Here is a 26,134-nt window from a genome sequence, read left to right as displayed (position 1 = left end):
GGAGCACGGGGAGCCGGGGCGGGGCCGGCCGGGCGGGGCGGTCCGGACCCCCCGCCTTCCCCGGCGCCTCCCCCGGCCCACAGCCCGAGCCCGCCCGGTCCGGAGCGCGGCGCGGCGCGGCCGGAGCGCGGCCATGGGCTCCCGGCTGAGCCGGCAGAGCAGCCTGGAGGAGGAGAGCGGCGAGGAGCCCTGCCCCGGCAGGCTGGAGAGCGGCCGGGGCGACTTCCACCTCTCCTCCCTGCTCCTGCACCCGCAGAAGCTGCCCGGGGTGCTGCGGAAAGCCTCGCCCGCTCCCTACGTGCGGCGGGTGGGGTGGCTGCGGGAGATCCAGGCCACCATCCGGGAGCACAAGCGGGAGCACGCCGTGCACATCCTCCGGCTGCTCAGGAAGGTACCTGCCGCGGGATGCGGGCCCGGGCGGGGCAGGGCAGGGCAGGGACAAAGGGCCGTGCGGGGCCGGGGCTGCAGCCGCCGCCCGGCGCTCTGGCGCAGGGAGCCGCGCTGCAGGAGCCCCCTCCCCGGCGCTGGGGTGTGCAGCCCTCCTTGGCGGGGCTCTTCGTGCTGCCTTTCGCCGCTCCGTGCCCCGGTCCTTTCCCCGCTCGGTGCCCACCGTGCCAGGCGACACCAGTCACCTCCCCGACCCCCAGCCTGGGCGAGAGGTGCCTGGCCCGGCTGCCGGGGGCAGAGAGAGGGGCTGGGAGGGAGCTGCGAGCGGGACTGAGCTGCACGCAGGAGAAGGGGGGGTCCGAGCTTGGGCTGTACTCATCCACACCCCTCCATGCCAGCCCGCGGGTGCTCAGGACTGATGCCTCTCCTGAAAAAAGCCACTGCCGCCCTACTGCCACCACATCCCATTACGGCCACTCAGACAGACTGGCTGAGATATGTCTGGGAAACCCAAAATGGTTTTGGAGGGCACCTCTGGGACAATCGGGGCTGAGAGGAGAGGTAAAGGGGTCAGTGTATCAGTGGGAGCATGTTTCAGTCTGCCGTCATTCAGGAACAGAAAAGCCAGTGTGCAGACACTGTGGTGCCAAACTGATGCTGAGGACAGAGCTCTGCTGCTGGAACAGAGCCATCTCCTCCTTTGCTCACTGCTACCATCACTTTCTAGCCAAACTCAGCTGCCCCAAACTGCAGGCAACTCTGTAACTGGTAGCACAGGGAGAAAAGCCCACCTCTGATGTGGACATCAAACACCATCAGTTTGTAGCTTATCATGTTGCTTCATTAGCTAACGATCATCTAACTTCATCTTGGGGACATACATTAATTCTTGCCTTGGTAGCAAGTGGCCTTTGGGTGTGAGTGCAGTGGAGCAGGGGCTGGCTCACTGGATGCTTGTTCACCCACACCACCAGCTGCAGGGAGCTGCATGAACAGCCCTGTCTGCTCTGCATGTCCAGGGTTTTACAACACATCTGACAGCGCTGCTCACTGCCTTCCGGGCTAGGAAGTTACACGCTCACAGGTAAGAATTTGCAGGAACAAAAATTACCTCTCTGCTTTTCCTGTCCACTACTTTAGCATTCACTTGGAGATTGTTACCAGCACCACACTCTTTTGCCACGCATGTAGACAGATAAACTCACAGCAGAGGACCTCTGTGTGTGCACCACTATGGCAGACAAGGGTTGAATAAGATTTCAAAGGCAGTTTTGGAGGGGCACTATTGCAAGAAGCTTGTGAGGAAAGAGAGGCAACCACTCACTTCATGGATGTGGCAATGCAACATGAACAGACTTTACTAGGGTTTGCCAGAGGCCAGAATTACAGAATGTCATTTTCTGTAGTGCTCAGCACCTCTCCTGGAGACTGAAGCACTGAAACCCTCCACAGACCCTGGAGGTCTCCAGAAGGTCCATCTGTGAACAGACAGGGTTTGAGTGCTAAGTCACAGGGCCATATGGAATGGAGGGTCATTTCTAAGCTCCTTTCAAGATCAGTTAAACACTTGGCTTCCCCACATCTGCGCTTGAGAATTACCATGTCCTGAACATTCATGTTTTGCCTGCTGCCTTTCCAGTTCCCCATGTTATTCCTGGTCCCCATCTCTGCCTGGCCATGTTGAAACAGTGAGTGTCTGCCCATCTGCTCACGACAGAACAGTGGGACATGCATCCTGTAATCACAGCATCTTCTGCCAAGCAAGATGGGACCCATCCAGCAGCACCCCAAAGCCTCTGGTTCATTGAGCACTCAGAGGTTTCAGAGACAGAGGGTTTATACCACTAACATGTACCACACCCCCAGCTGAAACCCAGTCTGGGGTCATGTAGTCACCACCAGTCCTCCTCACGTGTCCAATGTCAGCTTCAGATCAGCCTTTTTTCCTAACTCACAGATTTTCCTCACTCCACAGCTGTGTTCACCCCTTAGCTTGGTCCCCAGCGTGTCCCTCCTTACCTTGGCAGTGTCACGCTCTCGGGAGTCACGGATTATCGTGTCCCAGGTGAGGGTCTGTTTGTTACCTGTAAAAAGAGAGATACCTTGTTCACTCTAGTGGGCAGGGAGGATATCAACACCACACCTCATCACTGTGCCTTGGGCCAGGGTGCAAACACCCCAGGGAAGGCAGAGAAATTGTGGGACTAGAATTGCAGCCTGCCCAGGTGAGCAGACAGCTCAGCCAGACCGGAGGACATGGGATCCCATGTGTGCCTCTGCTGCTCCCAGCACACACCTTCCTTGCCCAGCCCTGCAGGTGTACCCTGCTGATGTATCTGCCAGGGGTTTTCACCTGTGGTCTGCAGATTTCAAAAGGCTGCAGACTGTTCCTAGGATGTTCAGAGGGTGTGATAATGTAAAGCAAGCAAGGCAGGCAGAAGCAGATCCACTAACAGCGATGTGAGATCCCAGCATTTCAGAAGGCTGCATGGAGAACAGCTGCAAACTGCAGGTGCATGTGTGCTTTGTACATGAACACTTGGACAGCTCCACTGCACATCATCTACCCCAGAAATGCCCACCAGCAGAAGCCAGATCAGCTTTCCTGCTGATCTAGGTGGGCATCACTCAGCTGAAGCCCAGGGAGACATTACACTTACACCAGCAAAAAGTCTGGTATAATCCGTTTTCGCTGTGCTGAGACGATGGCAAAGTGTCGTTTTTAAGACAACAGCACTAAGCCAACTGAACTGGCAAGACTTATAATATTCTGCTGTCTGCAGCCCCCTTTTAGTTGGTACAGAATTTTCCAAGAAATGACAGAGAGAGGGAGGGAAAGAGGGAAATAAGTAAGATGAGCTGAAAAATGCCTCTGGGCTAAGAATTTATGGAGTATCAATGTGAAGTGAACATTTACAGCTATATTACTTACAAAACCCTCGCAGGCAGGATTTCTAATGGGAATGCAGATTCATCTTAATGGTATAGTTCCAACTGGGGGAGTTTAATTACTGCTCTGACATCCACTGCTGCATGGCCAGGCATGCCATCCTCACGGCAGCTTTCTTCATCTGTGCACATTACACTTGGTGTGGGAGGCTCCATTTCCCTGAAGCCTTATGGCTGAGGGAGACACTGGCACGATGCCTTGGTAGGCTCCTGGCCCATATCCAGCTGTGGCTGTCTGTCCTTCAGGGCTGATGCACTGCTTGGGTTCCTTGCCTGCTTACGGGGCTCATTTGTGTACACAGAGTGATGGGCTGTAAAGTATTTAATCTATTCTCCCTTCCTGTGTCTCTAGCCAGGGTCTCTTTGGGATTGTGCTTTCTGCTCAATCCAGCATATCCAGAGCAGGATGCAGCACTGGCTTTGATTGGTGCTTGGAGTTAAGATCCTGAACCTCTACCAGCTATGGCTCTGTCCCTGTTGGTGATGTATGTGCATACATCCAGCTTTTTCCCCCCCTCTCACTCAATTTTTTTTTTTTTTTTTTAGCTCTCAGTCACTGGGTAATGCCTGAAACACACACTCAGTAGAGCAGTGTGAACATATGGGGCACCCATTTGCTTATTCATTTCTCCTGTCAGCTGCATACAGAATGGGGAGAAGACTTGTTTCCTCCCTTAGCTGAGCCCTCCTTGTCAACTGAATCAAACTCAGCACTATCCCTACTAGGGAGTTTTTCTGTTCTACATTTCTACTCCTAGGGTATTTTGTTTTGCCCATGAGGCACTTTGATGTGAATATGTGATCTCTCTTTCTCACATTTTTTAAAAATTTTGTTTGTTTTTCACAGCTCTGTGGTACCTTCAGATTGTAATAACTGCATCAGTATTGGCTCTTTGCTTTCCTCTTAGCAAGAAACAGCTTAGTTCTTTGCAGTGTTATCCATCTGGCCCTGGGAAGGCTTTTTGTTCCCAGAGCTCCAAAGGTGCCCCATCCCCTGGTCCACACAGATAAGTTGCATGGACCACAGATGTCCCCCTGACTCACATTGTGGAAGATGGAAGAGGAGTTCCTCTGACTGTGGTGTAAAGCCACCTCTAAATTTACCATTGCACCCCATCTTACCAGTGCTTAGTTCTTGCTGAGAAATTCACAGCACAACTAAACTCATACAGTGGGCAGGACTTCTGCTCAGCCAGCCAGCACCAGGGTGTATGGCAGCATTTAAATACCTGAGAAAGGTCTGATTGTTCCAGAAAAGCTGAGACTGGAGAAGCAGCTTTAGAGCCAGCCTTCCTGCTTGGCTTCTTCAGCAGTTTCACACATAGAGACTGACAAAACTGTGTTTCTCTGAAGTTAATTCTCTCCAGGCTCCAGCCAGCCTGGAAATGATAGAATTCTCACCTTCCTGTGGTAGGTGGATATAAGGTGGACGAGCTCAAATTAACACTGCATCTCATTCAGCTCTCTGGCTGCCTGCACCCCCCAGCACACTAATGCTGGGTCAGACATGGCTGCTTCACCTCTGCTGGATAACTTCCTGTACTGGGCATCCAGCTGGCACCACATCAGATTTACTTTCTGGTTTCAGAACATCCCTTGGATATAGCTCTGAGGAAGCCTGTGTGCCTGACTGTCTGTTTTTGTTGTAGGACCTAGGATTGGAAGGAACATTTCTCAATGAAGTGCTCTACAAAAATGCAACTTTCCTCAACTTGGTGGATCCCATCTCCCATGACCTGCTGATGAGCCTTGCTAGAGATCTGCAATGTCCCAAAAAGGTGAATTCTCCCTCAGCTCAGTGAATGCTTTGTGGCACAGCACTGATGCAGAGAGCCCTACTGGGGCAGCTGGTGCTGCAATCAATCCTCCAGAGCCAGGCAGAGTGGCCCTGGGAGTGGCAGCATATGGATTGTGGGGCATATTTCTGTAGAAATCAGTTAAAACTACCTCAGAACATGAATGCAGCTGAAGGAGGGGATGGCTATGTGCACAGATACAAGGAAATTACTTTTTGGGGATCTTGCTCTAATCCAGTACCCATGTGTTTGGCAGATAACACATTTTTATACACCTGCTTATCCCCCCACTCTAGTTTCATGCCTTATGGATGCACTGACACCCATACCATTACATAAGAAATTGTTTTCCCCATTCCTAAGGAAGATGTTGAGCACCTGGGTTGCCCTTCAAAGCCAACAGAGGTTTAAGTGCTTGTAGAAATTCAGTACCTACAGAACTAGCACCCTTCCCAGAACAGGGCAGAGAGCCACAATGAGTGGTATCACAGGGGTTCAAAGCAGCTAAAGCTCATGGGGGGCTCCTGGAGCTCCCTGCAGAGGAGAGTAGAGATCTCTGCAGGAAAACCACCTCTCTCTTCCTGAGCCCTTTGCCATATGTAACTACCTCAACCCAGCATTATTTCCCCCTATAAGCTCTCAGAGTTCCCTGTGGAGAATGGTGCTGCAGGAATATATTGCCACTGGGATTCAGGAAGTAAATGTGCTATGTGCACAGTATCTCTGCATGTTACAGCACTTTCCTCCAGAGGATGAGGACAGCAGAGACAGAAAGGCAGGGCTGAGAACAGACAAACATCACAGATGTCCCAGTCCCACTGCAACAACCAGCATCTATTTGTTACCCTTTGCCACCACAGACACTTGGATTTGCAATGTACCCATTTGCTCATTAGGCTTGGCAAGTGTCATGTTTGCTTTATGAGGAGAGGAGTAGAGTGAATTTCTTTATTCAAAGAGAGATATTAAGTACACACAGCTCAGAGCAAGCAGCAGTGCCCCAGGGAATACACCGAATGCCTGGTGTAGATTAGTGGCATTTCTAACCTTGTTCTGCCATCTCCCGAGGCTCACTGATAACAATTAACCAGTCATGTCTCAATAGACAAACCACATTTAGCCAAAGTTTAATCATCATTATTAGGCTGCAGCGCAGCCTGAAAAAAAAAAAACCTTTGCAAGTGTAATGTCTGTGTAATTCACGTAAGCATTTGAACAAAGGGCTGGGTTGTAGCAGTAGTATCTCTTTAACCACACTTCACTTGACCTCATCTCCAGCTGTTCTACCAGACCATCTCCAAGCCCGTGCTGTGCAGTGCTCCTCAGGGCAGGCAGCAGGAGGGGATCTTGCTCTAATCCAGTACCCCTGTGTTTGGCAGATAACACATTTTTATACACCTGCTTATCCCCCCACTCTAGTTTCATGCCTTATGGATGCACTGACACCCATACCATTACATAAGAAATTGTTTTCCCCATTCCTAAGGAAGATGTTGAGCACCTGGGTTGCCCTTCAAAGCCAACAGAGGTTTAATTAAGTGCTTGTAGAAATTCAGTACCTACAGCACCAGCACCCTTCCCAGAACAATGCCAGGCCACGTCCCCTCTCCGACCCTGGCTGAGCATCTGGTGGGTGTAACTGCATTAAGGCAAGCAGGCTGAGTGCAATTCCCAGTCTGTCAGTGGAAATTAAATCAGTGAGGACACAGGAAAGAACAGGAGGGTAACTCTCAGCTGTGAGCCAACAATCGCTCGCAGGGCTTTGTGCCAGCTGCTGTACTGGAGCCTGGTGTGCACGTGCACCCACTTGGAGAGGTTTGCTGTTGTAGGTGACAGCAGAGTGCCAGCTGCAGCCCTGCCAGCCCTGCCAGTCTAGAACAAGGCACCTAAGCCAAAGGCATGGGCCAGTCCCTATGGGGTTCCTAGGGAAGCTGGGGTGGGGATCAGGGGATGCTCAGCTGAGCAGAAGGCTGGGATCCCTCTCCCCTTGGCACAGGAGAACTGCCACATGCTGGCAGTGCATCCCTGGGGAGTTCAGCTGGTTCAGGGACTGCTGAGCAAAGTCAGAGAGCAGCTGTTGGCCCCCAGTGCAGCGCTGTAACTGCTCACAGGAAGGAATAAATCAGTGCATTCCCTGACAGCTTTACTGGGTGTTCACCTATCAAATCCCTAAATGCACATGTGGCACCATGGCTGGAGGGCTGAGGGGTGGGAATGCAGGTGAATGTCAGTAATTGGAAAATAGAATAGAGAAGCAGAAGTCCCAGCCTTCAGCAGCTGCCATTTGCCATTCTGCTTCAGCAGAGGAAGAGGTTCTATTCCAAGTCATGGCACTAAAGAACGTGTGCAAAAATAACCCAGGCAGGCAGCAACCATGTGGGTGCCTTCTTTTCCTGACAAATTAGTGCAGGAGCAGGAGGGAACTGCTGGCATTGGAAGCTCCCAAACTCAAACCTCCAGTAGCAGAGTGGACTGCAAGGAAATAAGATGGACTGTGGGGAAGTAGCCAAAGTTCCCTGTCCTGACATGTCCCAGCTAGAGCACAGGAGTTTGTGGAGTCAGTGTGCTACTGCAGGAGGAACAAGAAGCACCTTGGGGATGGGGCAAGAGTGCCACTTACTGCCCTTTCCACTTCAGGGTACCAGATAGTCCGGACACGGAGTTTGGGGAAGCACAGCAACAAGGTAATTAATAGAAATGTAGCACTGTCCTGTAACACAAGGAGTTGGCAGTGTAAGGGTCCCTGCAACAGAGCATTGTCAGTCACCCCTGCCACAGCCCTGGAAAATGATCCCCTCTTCTGAGTTTCACTTGTTCCTAGCTAGGATGTGAAATTTTAGCCCTGCTCTAGGCAGGAACATGCTGGCTGGGCTGAGGTTCTTCCTGGCAGTGCAGAACTCCTCCTGCTCCTCCTCCACCCCAGGAGGAGCTGGCATGTGGCAGAGGCATCTCAGGCCTTCTCACCATTCCTCTCTCATTGTCTCTTCATCTGCTCCCTTATATACATGACCCTGCTCCACTGCCATCTTTATTCCTTTCCCATCTTCCTCTGCCCTCCTCCTTTTCTCATGTTCTGCTATGGTGCAGGCAGTCTTAAGTTGTCCCTTTGCTTTCAGGAATATGACCCCTGGAAATCCTCAGACAGGATCTGCAGGCAGCTGATTTACCACCTAACCCCGCACTCGAAGTGGCACCGGCACGGGATGCCCCGCAGGAAGTCCCAAGTGTGGTAAGAACGCGGCAGGGACCGTGTGGATGGGCACAGAGGGGGATCTGCCTGGGCAGACGGTGCTGCAGCCAAGCACCATCCCAGCCTGCCACTATACTAAAAGTGATCCTTGACACTTGGGAAGAATGATGTGTATGAGTCTAATGATTTAGAATGTTAATTAATTACTTTATTAAACTATATTTTACTATAACTGTATTACACTATATTACACTAACAAGAACTACCACTAACTAACTAACTCGTGACTCTCCTGAGAGTCCTGATACACACGTGGATCTAATTGGTCAATGAATCTAAAACACCATCACCAAAATCTAATCAAGTAATCACCTTGGGTAAACAATCTCTATACTACATTCTACATGGGTGCAAACACAGGAGCAGCGAATGATGTTTTGATTCTCTTTTCTCTGCTTCTCTCAGGAGAAATCCTGTGAAAGCGAAGTCTCTCTCTGTTCACCACTACCCTCCTCAGAGAGAGGCAGGAGTGAAAACAGTGCACAGCAGCTGCAGTGCAGCCTCCTCCAAAACCCAGCCCCAGCAGCCCTCTCTTGGATGTGTTTTGCCATTTGCTCCTTTCTGTGTGGTGTTACAGTTCCTCACCCTCTCCGAAGCGCACTGAAACCAATCCCCCCGAGTGCACAGCACACACACCCCCTCCTGCAGGGCCTGCAGGGTGTTTGGCCCCAGGAGAATGGCCAGGGCTGCCAGCCTGCAAAAACACCCATGTGCCAAACGGAGCTGTTCCCAGCTCTGCATCACACCTTGTCCTAATTTAACGCTTCCCTGACAGTGGGAAAAGCGTCCCATTACAAGGCACTACTGCCTGCTGATCACCCCATTCAGCAGGAACCACTCTGGGGTGGCTGGCAGAGAGGTGACCATCCTTCTTACCTCCCACTTCTCTGCCAGCACCTGGAGAGGGCCCTGGGATGGTGCAGATGCACGGAGAACCCAACTCAGAGCATGTTGGTCACTGACAGCTACTGGATGGCAGCTGCTTTTCACTACTAGAAGTGTATTCGGACACCCACACTTGTTCCCTCCTTGCCTCTTGCTGGTTTTCTGCCCAGATAAAGAGTAATCCCCACGTCTTTTAAATCCACCCCTCCTCTTGTCATTTTCTTGGAGCAAACCCTATTCCTGTGACACAGATCACCACTGCTGAAGAAAAGACAGAGAAATGACTAAGAAAAGAGCTCATGTCAGCCCCATTAGATTCACAGGAATAAATGCAGGATTGGATAAAAAGAAATGCAAAATCAGCAGCACTCTGAGAATGGCCTTGGGCTTTTCTGATGCTTTTGGTCTTTGATGTGTGTGCCAGCAACTTAAAATCCCCCATGAGAATTGTCATTTCCATCATACCTTTCATTCTGACTCAGAGGCAGGTTCCCAGTGCATCTCAAGGAATAAAATCCCTAATGCCATGATTTCCAGGCCATCTGCCTCTTGCACCTGTAGCCACACTTTGCCAGAAGCCAAGCACACCCAGCGCTCTCACCCCACAGGGCAGGACTGTTGGTGCTGCTCTGCAGGTAGCAACCACAGCACAGAGCAAGACTGAGCTTTCAGAACTGAGCGAGTCCTTTTCCAGACCCACTCAATGCCATTTTCCCTGTAGGACCCTGCGGAATACTGGAGATGCAGGATATAGGTGGCAGTTCTGACCTCATCCCTGTCCCCTCCCAAGACAAGTTTAAAGAGAAGTTCAAGGCTCCAGACTCCTGCTTGCAGGCAAACCTCTTCTCCAGTTGGACTTCAGGAGGAAGAGTCAAACTGGAAGTGTTCCCTGTGATTGCATAGCCTGGGGACAGCAGAGGACTGCAAACTGCTGAAAACCCATCAGTAACAACAGAGAGGAGGTTTGTGGCCAGAGGAAGAGCTCTGGGTCCAGTGAGCACCCCACACAGAGGGGTCAGGCCCCAAGTATTGGCCAGGTACAGAACATCTGTGAGCACAAGCAGGGAGAGGGCAACATGGCAATGTGCAATGGAGGGAAATACAGGTCTAAAGTGAGCCACACTGCCTGGCTACCACACCCAGTTACAATGTGTTACATAAGGCACAAATTAATTTTGATGAAATATTTAACAGCAGAGCTTTCTCTTTTAAGTGTGGAGATGAAATGGTTTGCAGATTGCAGCAAAAGACGCCTGCAGAGTTGGCATCTGAGGCCGCTGCAAGAAAATGGGTGTTGCCAGTAGCAGGAAGGCAAGAAATAGCTGCTTCATTTGGAGATACCAAGGCATAAGTTTGTTTAGGCAGGCTGTTTTTACATGATCCAAATTCTGCACTTCCCTCTGACTGCTGGTGGGAGTATTTTACTATAGTGTCTGTCTCAAACCCTGTGCCCTTGGCTTGCACCCTTCCTGCTCTTTTGGTCTTGCACAGAGCATGGGTGTAGCAGCAATACTTTGAAGCAATTTCTAAAATGTAGTGGGGGTTAAGGACAGCAGGGAGGAATCTGTGCATGGAGACCATGTTCAGAAACCAAATTCTCCTCTTGCTTTTGCAGCCTCCTGGGCTTTGGCATCTGGCTTTCACAGAGCCGATGCCGGACTCCCTTGTTCTCTTAAATGCAATTTCTACTTTCTGCAGCATGGTAGATGGGTCCAGGAGATAATTAGCAAGCCCAGCCATACAGAAAGCTTGGAGCATCTGCCAGGTTTTAATTACATTTGGGCTGTTATGGAGATGTGCTACTGCAATACTGGAGTTGGATCACGCACCAGGTGTTTGTCCCCACTGCCAAACCAGTGGGTCACAAACAAACTAACAGCAGTTACATCCCCAGCTACTCTCAGAGGGACCCACATCCAGCAGGTACACACCTGAGCCACCCATGAGCTGGTGAAGCACAAAGGATAAGAGACATTTCTTCAAGCACTGCTGTTTCAGTCCACAGGCAGAGCCCATACAGAAATGTGGAAGGAGAAAGCTCATTGTGGGTCCATGGACTCAATGCAACAGCAGCTGGAGGGAGCAGGAGACATCCAGCCCAGGCTCTGTCTGGTTTCTGTGCTTGACTAAAGTGCTGAAGGTGAATCTGGGAGGCAACTTGCCCTCTGCATCCATGCCTGTGGGTTCCTTGGAGTGGCTGTATGCCTTGTACAAGGAAGGGTTGTAGTCCCCAGCTGTGCAGGCACCCAAAGAGACTATTTCAGCTGCCCTGGTGATACGCAGGCAAGTTTGCCACACTGAAAAGAAGGGGCTTCTTTCCTGCAAAATCCTGTCTCAGGTTTGCAGCCAACAGCCTGCACCCCACTGGCTCTGCCCTACTTGGGTTGGCTGCCTAACCAAACTAGCAAGATAAGCTCTTGCAGATTTACTCTGGGGGTTTTAAAATTGAAAGCTCAAAAGCTGGAGGATAAGATTTCTGCAGCATTTTTTTGCAGCAGGGACTAGCATAACTACTACACAGTTTTCAGTCCTTTATATCCTAGAGGGAATTTAGTTTTAGCACCATTTTACAGTTGTATAGATCACTCCCACTTAATGAGCAGAATACATCCTGGAGTGTTGTATAACTCCAGCTTCACTTTCTCATGAAATTGATGTTTAGTGTTTAAAGAGTAATGGATGAAGAAATGCTCCTTTATACAGACATAGACCTTTTAGGCTATCAGTGCCACTTCTGTGGCATTTTGACAGATGCAGAACTTTTAGATGTTATTAATTCTCGTTTTCAGAATTCTTGGGGCCTCTTGCCATGCTGAATTCAGGAAAACTGTCACCATCTGCTGCCAGAACAGGGCGGGATGCAGAGGGTGTATTATTTTTTGAGGCCAGACACACTGGGCTGCAGTTCAGAGCTGAGAGGGAGAAGGGTATCAGGTGAAGACTGCCTTTGTCTGGAGAGCTGGATCACAGTCTGGTACTGTGATTAGGAAGCCCTGGATTACAACTGAAGTGTCTTGGCAAGGCTGTGTCAGGGAACTTTAATGTATCTTCCACTCGCTTCATTCCCAGTGCTGGCTACTTCAGTGTAACTACTTCCTTTCCTGAGTGCAAAGGATCAAACCTGAATCCACAAAGCAGGCAGGCAGTAGACACAGCTTTATAATTGTGACCAAAAAAACCCCCATATTTTTCACACAGTGGCCTGTTCTGGAAGAGCAAAGGCAGTGTGTGTATGGAGTTAACTCCCACACCACATGTATGTGGTCTTTCCTTTTCACAAATCTCACCACAGCTTTACTTTGCCCATCTGAGTGAATTTCGTCATGGCTAATCCAAAGTAGGTGGAGAGCAGAGTACTCCTTCTGGGCTTATTGCTCCCTTTCTGTTATTGATGTGCATTGGCCAGACATTGCAGCATTAGATGCACTTTTAAAATGCAGTGAAAGCACTTGTGTCTAGAGGACTTCAAGGAAACAGCTCTAAAGGGCTTCACATCTTTTTTTTTTTCCTTGAAAACATCACTCAGCGCTGAGGCTGACAGTTCTAGCAAATGAGATCCCAGCCCTCACATGGCATGAGGAGAATATTAACTAGAGCTTCGTGTCACCCTTATGCAACAGGGTAAACAGGCACCATCATTCCTGCTCCAGTGAGAGGAAGCCAAGGGAGTTAACTAAAGCCACATGGTAAACATCATATGGGAGTACAGGAACTGCCCCACACACTGTTTCCAAGAAGCTGCTGCTCACAGAGATGGCAGATGGACAGACATGAACTGCTGGATGAGTTGTGGATGGAGGCAGGAATTGTGCCCTCATCTTACAGTGCAGAGCATCCCAAACACTACCCCTGAGGAGGGTTCCCAGCAGCATCAAGAGCCCATACATTAGGAAAGGTTGTTGGAGGTGGCAGAAAGGGTCACCCAGCAGCTTGACACTGCCCTGCCCGAGTCAGGAGTAAAAAGGCCAAGACTGGCAGGCAAGAGAAGCAGGACACTTTGGTGGAGAGAGAGTAGTGAAATAACAGAGGCTGGGTGGAAGGTGGTAGTTAAAAGCAATCAGCAGAGACCTTGTGCCTTTGTGACTCTTACCCAGTTGGAGATCTGACAAGCACATGGGTCAATACATGATATTTACACCTTCAAGGACAAAGTGACAACAGAGGCAGGAAGAGAGAGGCTCTCAGCTGCACCAACAGCTACAGATTTCCATGTCCCACCCCAGCTGCAGAGGGAGGGAGATAGGAGAAAGGCTACCTTTGCCTCCTCTCCACAGCTGGACAAAAGAGCCTGGGCACAAGGATGGAGATGTGACTAAGGGACTTGTCAAGGAAGTGGCCTATTTGTGCACTGCCTCCATCTTCACAGCAGGGCCAGGCCCAGCCTCGCATCAGCTGGGGCTGGGTTAGTCTGGGTTAGTACTTTTGAGGCTTCTCTTTCCTTTTTCATGTTGCATTAGAGGCAGCTAAAGCCAACCCTGCACAGCAGCACCCTGTGCCACTGGGGAAGCAAAGCAAGCAGATTATGCTAAGTAGGCAATTAAAAAGCTCAGAATCCATCCCCTAAATCACTGCTCAAAGCAGGGAAGCCATCCAGACATGCCTGAGGTTCTGTGCAAGAAAGAGCAGCTGAGAGATACCTGACTCATGGCTAATTAGCCACTACTGGCAGTGCCTGTTAATGACAGAGGGGATACACACTAATGGGAATTTCTGGCATCAGCAAAGTTTTATATTTGGAGAGAAATTTAATGTAAAAATAAAAGATGGAGGGGTAGAAAGCTGGTAATTCTCCAGAGAAATAGGCATGAAGTAGTGAGCACCCCTGATTACCAAAATTCTATCTGACTCACTGTCTCCTCACAGCCTTTCTCCATAGCATGGAGACAAGGAAATGAGCTGAAACTCCAGGAACTTCAACATTCTTGGGCTGAACAAGCTCCCCCAAACCCCACAAAGCTAACAAGGGGCCAGACACCACTGTGACTGCTACAAGTCCCAACAGGGCAACACTCAGGAGCCATTACACCCCTTCCATGCTGCCACCAAAGAATTTAGCTGATGGACAAGAAATTGATGGGAATCAGTGCTAATAAAAAAAAAAAAGAAAAACCAAACATGCTAAGCCTGCAGCTTCATGGACTCAAAGAAGGACCTGGAAGATGGCCTAAGGGTTAATTCTCTTGGGACAGATCCTGGAGACAAACAACTAGCAATTAATTTCAGGTCTCCTAATTGTCCCATTTCAAGACAGCTCTGTATTTGCTTATGCTAGCTGAGTTCCCAGGAGGCTGGAACACTGGCTGGGTGTTAGTGGAAAGAGGAAGATTTTTATCCCAAAATAAAGCCTGGGGAGGCACAAGATGGTTTCACCTCTTTCCCAGTCCACATTTCTCACAGAGAGGATTTTTTTTTTTCCAGACACCCACAGGTCTCTCAGGCCCCTGCTCTGTCTGGAGTGATCCAGGGTGGATCTCCCATAGCCAGGCTCAAAGTGCAGCCTAGGAACTGCTGGTAATGCCTGCTGAAGAGTAGAGTTGGCACCCAGGGAGGGGATAAGTGGCAGTGAGGGTGGGAGGAAGACTGCCTCCTTGTCCATGGGAGAAAGGCCAGACCCCAAGAAGGGAGTTGGGAACAATGCAAAGTAAAACCTTTCACATGAGAAGCAAGGACATGTACCTCAAAGAGCTTCCATCCCTCAGCAGGGGTGAACAAGGGTTGCAAGCAGGGTGCTGATCCTTTATAAACAGGACTCTGGGCCAGCACCATTCCTCACTGGATGCTGCATCCCCAGGCAGGCAGTAGGGGCTGGGCTGTTGATTGCCTTTGTTTCTTGCTCAAAGTTTCCAAGAATTTCCCACTTGCAAGCCATTTCTCCAGCATTTGAGAGAGTGGGGGGTTGTTTCCTCTCCAGACTTGCTGCAGATATTACAAACACAGTCTGCTGCCCTGCATCCAGAGTCCAGATCCTTGTTAGATGCAAATCCTCACAATTACAAATGAAATGTGCCCTGAGTACCAGTTGCAGAAGCAGTAGGTTAATCCAGCCCCCAGTGCTCTGCAGCCTCTGTCCACAAGTCCCACAGGCATCAAGAGCCACGTTGCTAAGTAGCTGTTGTATCTCACACAAAAGAAAAAAAGCCTTCTGCAGCTGAAGCAATCTTAAAGCCTGTTTCAAGTGCAGAAATTAGGGGATAATACACGACCCATTTCCCTGGAAATAAACCTAGTGTTTTCTCAGCTGCTGCACAAGTGACTGAGAGCTTGGAGCTTGTGTATCATGCCCCTCTCCCCGCAAGAAATAGAGCTCAACAGACCTCCAAAAAATGCCAAGTGTCAGATAATTCAGAGTAAAGCATCTACCCACATATCCTTGACCCATTTCTGACTGCAGACCCATTTTGCTCTAAAGCAGTAGAGAGAGTGGGTAGCTATTCTATGTCTTGCCCTAGAGATGGGGTTTAGTTGTGCCTCTTGGAGCAGCACAGAAACACCAGGGAGGCGAGGAGGAGGCTGCCAGGGTTCACAGCATGCGTGGGGTGTTGTATCTCATGCTTCAGCACTTACCAGAGAGCTGAGGGCCTGGCTGCAGCATAGGGCTGTGTCCACCAGGATGAGGCTCCTACAAAAACATCCCTATAAAGAGGCATTATAGGCAAGAGAACAGCTTAAACACAGGAGGGAGCCCCCAGTCCTGAGACAGGAGGCTCAGAGTCACCCTGGCAGGTACAGCAATGAGGGCAAAAGGAAGCAGCAAAAAACACAGGAAAGGAAAGACAAACAAGCCAGCAAAGAAGGGAGGGCGGGCTCTGGCACAGGACAGGAGGGTTTATGTACATTCAGCCAGGAGCAGTCCAGTCTGGAGAATCAATTATGGGAAGATAATTTGTCTGCTTGATTAAAGCCTCCTTGGGGTATTGGCTCGGTGCTGGGAGAGCAGCAGAAGGTACCTGTTGTGGTGAGAGCACGATCTGTGACTTATTACTGCAGTCTCCACACGGCAGTCACAGGAGGGGAGGGGAGGCTCAACGGGCAGAGACAGACGAGCACATTGCTTTTGTCTTTCGGACATTTCCCTTCAGTCATCACTGTCTGCACTCAGAGCCAAGTCGCTCCAAAGGGGACCCCAAGAGCCCTTCAAACTTGTCCCCTTTTAAGAAAGCTGCTGCTGCAGACACGACAGGAAAAGCGGCACCTGGATGCTGAGGGCCGGCAGCGGGAGCGGCGCCGGCTCAGACGTGCCCTCCAGTGGTCCCCACTCCAGCCTGGTTCCCATCCCCACTCCAAACCAGGCTCGTGCCCTGGGGCTTTGTAAAAAGGAACGGCTGAGGAACGTCAGACAGAGACAAGGCTTAGGGTTGGGGAACGTGCCCCTGTGCTCATGTCTCCTTTCTGTGTCCCCCACCCACCCAGGATCTGCCACGGCTTGACAGCACTGGGGAAGAGAATTTCCAGGAGCCACAGGCTGCGTTCATACAGAACAGGCACTGAAGTAGTTACAGGCTTGTTTCTATGCTTGTTTATCCTGTATTACCCACACTCCCAAGAAAGCCTTATCCTAAACCCCTACAGGCCAGAGAAGGCTGCTGTATCTCTTGTACCAGCCCCTTGTGGATACAGGGGACCCTGTGCACTCAGGTTCACACTCCATTTCATTTCTCCCTGTTTCGCTTGACACATACAAATGCACACCTGCACTGTGCTTTGGATGCTCTGTTCTGCTAGAACAAGTACTCCAGATCAAACACCCAGATAAAATATCTAGCATGACTAAAAGGATAACTGTTGTTGTGCTAGGGGAAACCTGAGATGTTTCCAGCTTCCAGGCTGGTCTCTGATAAATTGAACCCTCTTTTGTGGTAGACTGTGCTACACCACTGCCAGTGATTGGTGACAAACTATACCAAAACACACACATTGTTTTTCAAGAGAGTTGAAGAAATATAGCTCCCAAAAGCCTGAGCTGATCTCAAGCATGTCTTGGATTAGCAGGAAAAGGGAGACTTGCTCAGTGCCACCCAGACCACAGCATGCACAGTTGACACCTGCTGCTGCAGCAGGTAAAAGGACTGCACTGCTGCTACAAGCAACGTGGTGGATTAATTCTTCACAGTCCCATCTCTGGGGCCCAGATGGTGGAGGGATTTCAAGTACCATCTTCAAGGCCCTTTGGAGACCTCTCTTGTGTGCTTAGACCAATTATAATTCCCCAGTACATCAGTCCCTGCTGTTTGACAGGACAGACAAGCACTGCTCCCCTCACCCCTGTGATCCACTGAGGTGTATCACAGGCACCCTTATGCCCTCCCCGCCTCCTCATAGCTGCAGCAGATCCCAGATGATCTGCTGACCACAGAGACCCAAATAGGCAGCCACTGGTGCTGCTTACTGACTAAGTGCTGCTTGTGAAGGCTTTTAAAGGGACACGCAGTAAATCCATTCCTGGAGTGCAGTTTGCCTATCTATTGTTTTCCTGATGAAACATCCAATTCTCAGACATTTAACACCACTCTCCTCTGTAGCACAGACCTTGGCATTCACCTGGAGAGGCAGCTCACAAACAGCCCCCACACAGAGTAAACCAGTGCTTTTGGAAAGTTTGCTTGCCTTGGTTATTTTTGCTTTCTATGCATGAGCGCCTGTATGGGCACATACAGACAAACCCTTTGACATCTGCTAGTGGGAGACACTTTAGCAACCTGTGTTGAGCCAGTTCTGGCAAAGTTTATGTGTAAGTGCTGAAAATACAAGGCAAAGCCCCAGAACAGTCTGCCCTGAGGTATGGTGCAAATGCTTGTTTCCCCCATGAGCTCTATTAACCCTTTCTGAACATTCTAGCCCATGTTGTTAAAGAGTTCTCCCTGTCCCAGATGCTCTCTCACTTGGGTGAGATGGGTGGGAGTGCTCCCCTTAATGATGCTTAAACCTTAATGATCTCTCTGGATGTCTCCCCTTTTCCACCATCAGCCTGAAGACCAGCCTGCAGAAGAAGGTGAGCCAGGACTCCATGGATTTGTCAGGGATCCCCCTGAGCATGCGGGATGTCCACCGCATGGCCTACTACCTGCAGAACAACGGGGAGCACCTGACCTCGGTGGACCTGAGCTTCACGGAGCTGAACGATGACATGGTGCGCCTGCTGCTGCCCTTCCTCTGGGCGCTCCCCAAACTCACTCACCTGTCCCTCAACGGCAACCGGCTGACGCGGGCGACCATGAAGGAGCTGACTGACACCATGAAGGACATGAACAAGTTCCCTTGCCTGGCCTGGGTCGACCTCGGCAACAACGTGGACGTCTCCTCCATGCCGCAGCCGCTGCTCGTGGGCCTGCGCAAGCGCCTCAGCCAGCAGACCACGCTGCCGACCATCTATGAGGCGCTTGACTGCGACTCTGAGATCGCCGGCGGGCACGAGGGCAGCCAGCCAGAGGATGAAGCAGCCGGAAGCACCCCGCCACGTGCTTTTTCTCAGCAGGGCTGCGAGAGGTGACTGAACAACGGGCCGGCGCTGGCACGCTGAAGCAACCCCAAGGAGAAGTTTTGAGTACAAACACCAAGCAGAGGGCCAGCTTGACCGGCTTCCCTTGGCTCTTTTCTCTCGCCTTCCCTGACATCTTCCCCCCCACCTGCTGTGAGACAAAAGCCTGTCATCCCCCCACAACGTGTTCCGCTCCCTCCCCTCGCTGCCAAACCCATTGCCCACGTTCCAGAGAGGAACCAGTGACTTACAGTGAACCTGGTCCCCAGGCAGGGTCTCACTGGAAGACGGGAAAAGACCTGTCGGAGTCAAGAATATCCTCCAGCAGCCATTGGGTTGAGGGAAAGGGGTTGGGGGGAACCTAAAACAGAAACAGGCTTGTAGTTTACTTCCTTTCTTCCTTTTCCTATGCACCTTGGAAACCTTGGGACCTGCAGCCTTGAGTGTGAAAGGAGGTACCCCAAGAGCCTAGTGCTGTGGAGCTTAGTGGAAGGGCTCAGAGGCCAGAGCTGGAGCCCGGCAGTGTGTCTCCCTCTTGTGTCTGGCTCCTTTTGTTTTGTTTTTTTCCTATTGTGTGTTTTGTATGAACGTCTGAACAAAGGGACCTGGTCAGAGACCATTGGATCACATAGGCTGGGGCGGACACATGGCTTGGAACTGCAGCATCAGGATATTTGCTGTGTGACCGGGGTGAGAGGGAGGGGAAGGAGGCATGTGTTGGTGGGAGCATGGGGGATGGGATGAGTTGGGATGGAATTGGGAGAAAGGGGGAGGAGAGGGAATGGGAACGATCTTGTGGATTAGTAGGATTGGTTTCAAAAAGTGCTTTTGTATTAAAATTACAAGTTCCAAGGTACTACAATTGCAAGTTCCAAGTGAAATTGAGGAAAAGCTGACAGCTCAGCACCTAACTGTGGCACTAGAGGAGCAAGCAGTGAATGTGCCAGAGGTGGGCGCTTCCCAGTCGGAAGCGCAAAGCTTTGGCTCCTCATGGCACACTGCACACCTCGTAATACAGCCACGACGTGAGCAGCTGCATCACCATTTCCACTGCTGTCCAAAAACCAAGCCACTGATGCAGAATTTCCGGTGTTTTCCACATTGCCCATGCTCTATGTAAACATAATAAAGAGTTCTCTTGGACATGAGCGTGAAGCACTTCAGAGTCTGAGTATCTGGGTTGTTTGGAGGTCTTGGAATAAGGACCAGAGCCCTCATGCAGTGCCTGAGGGACAGGATCAGACAGGATCATTGCCTGAGGTCCAATGATCAGGACCATTCACACTGAGCAGTGTGGTTCATTCCTTTAAGGAAGGAGAAACATGGGACTTCATTTGTGGTAGGCTGCCATTCTTCGTGTTGCAAGGGGCTGGTAGAAGTAAACTGATGAGATTTAGCTGATAAGTCAAGTTCTCTCAATTATCTGTCCCCACAGGAATTCAGACTGGTTTTTTGAAAGAGGTAAAAGTTAAAGAAATGAGACATATTAAAAAAAAAAAAAACACATTAAAATCCTCATCTTTCTAAATTAACAATGGTAACTTTGCCTTCCTCTGCTGATTGTGAGTCTCAAAGCAACACATATAAACAACGCTCCTATATTAAAACAACGCAAATTCACATGGAATAGATACACCTTTCATGCTCTTTACTAATTTTACAAGACATTGCAAGGAGTAAATTGGATATATTTTTCAAGTGATCTCTTCCCTTTGGACCAAGAGTGTGAGGACACTGGAAGGTATTGGTGTCTCTGATCAGCCACCAAAACCCCAAATAAAACCAGTTCCCTGAGGAAGAAAGGTGGGATTAGACACTGTGCTGAGCATTACAATCTGACACTGCAAATGCTGGACCCAGTCCTATCTGCACTCACAGATGCAGGACCTCATAACCATCATGTTAACCTGCACAAAGGTCACCACCTGCTCTCTTCTCACAATTCATTTTTCCCTTCTCAGTGTAGTATCTAAAGAATCCTAAAATTGTTTCAGTTGGAAAAGACCTTTGAGGTCATTGAGTCCAAACATTACCCAGCACTGCCAAGCCCACCACTAAACCACATCCCTGAGTGCCACAGCTGCACCTCTTTTACATAATTCCAGGGATGGTGACTCAACCACTGCCCTGGGTATCCTGTTCAATGCTTGACAACCCAGTCCTGCTGGCCACACTATGGCATATATAAGCCAGGATGCCACTGGCCTTTTCCACTCAGCAGTTTTCCAGCTGCTCTTCCCCAAGCCTGGAGTCATATTTGGGATTGTTGTGACCCAGTTGCAGAACTTGGCACGTGGCCTTGTTGGACCTCAAATGATTGTCCTTGGACTATCAAATCCAGCCTGCCCAAACCCTTCTGCAGAGCCTTCCTACCCTCCAGCAGATTAACATTCCCACCCAACTCAGTGTCATCTGTGAATTCACCTGAGGATGCCCTCGATCCCCTCATCCAGACAATCAATAGACATTAAACAGAACTGGCCCCACTACTGAGCCCTGGGGAAGCCCACCAGTGACCAGCCCCAGCTGGCTGCAACTCCATTCACTCTCCAAGCTCAGCCCTTCATTTCCTTCCCTGCTATGGAAGAAATGGTATTAATTTTTTCTTTTCCTTCCAAAATACCTTTCGGCAAAAATGAAAAGTATTTCAAATGTCAGCAAGATCTGCTTAAACTCTTACAGTCTAAGCAGAGCAGCACTCTGCTCTGTGCCAAGAAGAAAACTCAGGCACAAAGCATTTAAATGAAGGCTTGGAGCTGCCTGGTGAACCAGAGCATATCTACAAAGAGAGAGCAGTGCTGCTGAACATTTGGTCTTTGGCTCTGAGCACTGTCCCCCTAGGGCTCTGCATCGAGGCATCTTCACAGCTTTTCCATAACAGCAGCAGCCCCCCTAAAATGAGGTGAGACCCTCAGTGTGTAGTGTGCCCCTGACACAGCTCTTCCCTGCAGAGCCCCTGGCTCAGCCCCAGCCTGTTTCCAGCCCTGCTCAAAGCTGTGCTTTCAGCCTGAGCTCTGCTACGCAGCAGGACAGGGATGAGACATTCAGCCCCTTGCTGGCGAATTCTGTGCCAATCTCTGGCAATGCCACCTGCCAGTTGGCAACTCCAGGCTCTGGAGATAAAGCAGGAAACACACTGGTTCAGCTGAGCAGCTGTGGCATGCATGTTTATTCCTCTATATGCACTTGGTTGCTTTGCCACAGAAAGCTCCCCATGGAGCAAGGTTGTGAATAAATATGTGAAAATGCAAATTACTAAGTCCTGTCACTGCTTCTTGGATGAACTTTGATGGGCTGTAACTTAACAGAAATGATCCCAGCACACCCAGCTACTCCCTGCCAGCTCCTAATCACATGGATAGGTGAGGGGCTCTGGGCAGCACAGTGCTTCCAGCTCCAAAGCTGGGAAGTGCTCCTGGGCCCCCTACAGATGAGGTGCATGCTCAAGGAGCAGACCTAGAGGCCCCAAATCTGCAATTTTCATAAAAGCTGAGTTCACCAACCAGAGAGGATGACACAACTGAAATGAACCTTTCCTTCCACTGAATGAGAAGGTTCAGGTCTCCCAGAGGGTATTAAAGGGGTGAGCTGCTAATTCATGTCTCCTCACAGATACCCAGAGGGACCAGCTTAGTTCTGATGCTAAATCAGGGGACACCTGCCCTGCAGTGAGCCTGTCTCCTGTCAGGTAACACAGCAGGACTGAATACTCTCCTCAGGAGAGTATTACTTGCTGTAATCTCAGGTATTTAGAGCAGCACTCAGTATCAAGACTCAGACACCAGCCTCTCTCTCCACCATTTTCAGTTTGCCAGCCTCCCTCTCCATGCAGGCTGCAGATGGTCAGCCTGGGATGGGACCTGTGGCATGTAGCAGGAAGGAAGCTGAATCTGCAGCTGCACAGATGGCACCACAGCCCCTTCCCCACCCCCCAGCAGGTGCTCAGTCTCACCACAGCTCTCACTGAGACATTTAAGCCCACCTTTCAGCAGCATTGTGCTGGAAGGAGAAGTCACCAGGTGTAAAGCATCCCCTTGAAGATGCTGGTGAGCACTGTCAGCAGGGGCTCCACGGGGCTCAGGCAGCAGCAGAGAGCTCCAGCAGCACCAGCCTGCAAAGCCCAGCCAGCCATGTGGAGATAACGAGCAACACCTCAGCTAATGAGGCCATTGGTGCCTGGGAAGGAAGAAGGAACAGTTACTCCAACAGAAAAGCAGTTATTCTCTCCCTATCTAGGAGGACAATACATTCCTTGCACCCCATCCTGTATTTTACCTCAGCTTCTAACCACAAAACCCAGGTAAGCATCTTGGCATGCTCCAGGTAGCAATATGCTGAGCACTGAGATCAGCAAAAGCCTCCCTCACTTCAGTGACTCTGTCTAAATAAGTGGTAATTATTTTGTTGAGGTAAGGATGCAAAAGCAGCTGGAAGCACAGGCTTGTCTAATCTATTTTTTATTTCACACACTTCAAAACCTGTCAAGGCGCTTTTCTTTTGCACTGCCAAGACTCTTTTCTCAACTTATAATTCATTCCTCATCACAAGCACTAGGAAGATAAAGGAGTTTGCACTGTTTGGGGCAGGCTGACAAGCTCCTTAGTGGACAGCTGCTGACAAAGATGTCAAAAATATAAATTGTTTCATCTTAAGAAAACAAACAAGAGAAGATTAAACATTGCCTTTAGAGCTTGCTCTGCTCCCTACTAGAGGATGTGATTCAAAGCTTGGAAGAGGCAAAGTGCCTCAATACAAACTTATCATGCAGTCCCTGCTTGAAAAAGCCTCCAAGGGCAGCTGACAGGAAGCCCAGCCACCCCAGCTGGGGACATTATCCATAGATAAGAGGACCTGTTTTGCAGTTTACTAGCCTTAAGCAGGTGCCCTCAGAATAGATGCTGTAGCTGGTTTAAGGCTGCCAAGGGGCAGTTCACAAAACAAAACAGGCTGGAACACTGCTAGCTGAGGCCAGTGCTCCAGAAGGCCATGACTGCATCTTGATCCACTTTGAGACACCAAGTACTTGACTGTGACCCTCTGCTGTTCCTCTCAGATCTGACAGGATTCCAGTTCAGTGATGCTGATTCAAAAGCAGAACAGCCACTAAACACAATAACCACACAGAAACTCTTCTTCAGCAGAAGAGATCAGAGGAAAGTCAGCTTTTATTCCATTTACTCCTTTTCCCAAAGCCTGGCACTCCCCCTGCTGCATTCAAATGGGCCTCAAAAGCAAGTGCACAATGGCACTGACATTTCCTTCCACAGTAGCATCAGGTTCATTCTGCTTGCATGCAGGGTGTGTCACAAAGGTGGAAGAGAGGCACTTTCCTGCTTTCTGACCAGCCAGTCCCTCAGCCTCTGGGAGGGTTATTCCTCTCAGTCCATTTTTGGGTCCATCTGCCCCACACTGGACACAATGATGGGAAGTATTTGAAAACCTGTGAAAAACAACGTGGGCCTTATTCAACCTGTGTAATTCCCCTGAAACACATGGTGTCTCAATAACAAAAACATGGCACAAAGTATGGGAAAAAAGCCCTTTCCCAGACTAGCAGAGGCAGCTGCCTTTGGGTTTCAATGTCAGACTTCTGAGCAGAGCTTTGTTCTTGATCCCCTGAAATCTTTTGGTTTGCAGAGCCAACAGTTTGATGTGTGCACCTTTGTCTGAACTCTGCTGCAACTGAAAAACTGAGCAAGTCACAACCCATCCACTCATTTTACCAACGGTTCTTTGGGGTTTTAGTTTTTCAGAAACTGCAATGGAAAGAGGCCCAAGTGGAGGCCAAAGGAACAGGTTTGATGTGTAACCAGATACTCAGAGACAACAGCCCAGAGTGTCTCCAGGTCCCTTTGTTTGGGTCTCAGCCCTGGACTGGCCCATCCCTCAGCTCCAGTATGAATCCCAGTGTTTTACAGTGTCACTGGCAGCCCCCAAAGCTCCTGCTAGCATAGGGCCAGGGTGCTCTGGAGCTGGGTGAATGCTTGGCTCTCACAAGCAGGACAGCAGGATGCACCCCCAGAGCTCCTTCCCAAGGTATCCAGCTCAGCCAGGGGCTGCAGGGCCAGGAAAAGCCAGGCTCAAATGAGGCCATGGAGATTAAGTGAGATTACCTACATGGACTCTCTCAAGAGCCTCTAGCCAGAAGCTTCAGCATGTCCATGGTATAAATCTCTGCCTAGGTTTAGGATTAGACTTCATGTATTTGGAGTCCAATTCTGACATGAAAAGCCTCTAATGAGTTCCCTAGAGCTTAATCCACTTTCTCCATGTCAAATTTGGATCATTAACTGGAAAAGAAAAAGGAAAGGTTACAGTGAAAAGACAAAACAAAGCCAGCACTAACAAGTACCAAGAGAAAAGGAAGAAGCAACATTTCCTCTAAGTGCAGCCACCCCTTTCCCCAAACCACAGCACTTCTGCTGCTACATCCAAACTGCCCTCAAAAGCAAGAGGTGAACAAGACTGCAGGCAAATGTCACACTCCTGTCTGGTTCTGAGGATGCATCTGATATGCCCTTTGATATAGTGTTCTTCAAGGGGAACAACACTGATTTTTGGCCGAGCTTTGCAAAAAAAGGCTTACTGTGGAGCTGTTTCAGAGACATGAGACAGAAAGGAGCTCGTTTGATCATGAAGCAACAAACAGCAACACTTCTTTGTTAGAGAAAAGTAAAAATCTCCACGTGCCAGTTCTGGGCATGGTGTCAGAGGACAAAAACCCTAATCAGCCTACAGTTTACTTGAGCTCTTAGGGGAGTGTAAAGATATCAATAAGCATTCCAAAATGCCACAACATGGGTCTATGCATTGTCACAATAGACATTAGCTTCACTGCGTGTCTGCTGAGGGCCATCAGCTGCAGTGCTCCAAAACCTCTCTGAGGCTGTGGGCTCCACTCCCTATTAACATTTTAGGCACCAAGGGACAAAATGTAAGAAGTTTTGCCTCACAAGCAGTAGTTTGCTCTAGATTAGATGTACCAGCATCTCTCCAGTGAGCTGGAATTAGGCCAAACCCCCAACCACACAGATTTCAAGTCCCCAGGCAAGGGAAAATTAAGAACAAATTAAATGCTCACTGCAAGCAGTTCACCAAACAAAAGAACAATGATAGTGTTTTTCTGCAATTCTTTTAATTTCTCCCAGCATAACTACACATCTTCTGGATACAATCTGTTTCTTTGCCAGGGCTTCATCATTCTCCCCTGAATTAACAACGCTGGAAAATCTCCACTTTTCATAGACTCTGATAGTCTCTGCTGAGCAGCAGAAGGCTGCACAATACTTGCTTATGCAATGACTGGTCCTGTGCCAGGAATAATAGCCTGTCTACTAGGAACAAGCAACTCACACACAAACCCCAAGTACTTTTCTCATTAAACGACTGAAT

At 49.7% G+C, this 26,134-nt stretch overlaps 1 protein-coding gene across 1 annotated transcript; it reads left to right on the top strand.

The window, feature by feature from the left end:
* On the top strand, positions 1–19,905 carry LRRC75B (leucine rich repeat containing 75B). The gene is made up of 4 exons (XM_053993931.1): positions 1–391; positions 4,986–5,114; positions 8,249–8,361; positions 18,232–19,905. The coding sequence occupies exons 1-4, from the start codon at positions 134–136 to the stop codon at positions 18,752–18,754; spliced, it is 1,023 nt and encodes a 340-aa protein (XP_053849906.1). The 5' UTR covers positions 1–133; the 3' UTR covers positions 18,755–19,905.
* Positions 19,906–26,134: the final 6,229 nt, after the last annotated feature.

Source organism: Vidua macroura, chromosome 18 (assembly GCF_024509145.1).
Source record: "Vidua macroura isolate BioBank_ID:100142 chromosome 18, ASM2450914v1, whole genome shotgun sequence".
Taxonomy (NCBI): Eukaryota; Metazoa; Chordata; class Aves; order Passeriformes; family Viduidae; genus Vidua; species Vidua macroura.
The sequence above is the reverse complement of the archived record's forward strand: the minus strand, read 5'-3'. Positions and strand labels throughout refer to the sequence as shown.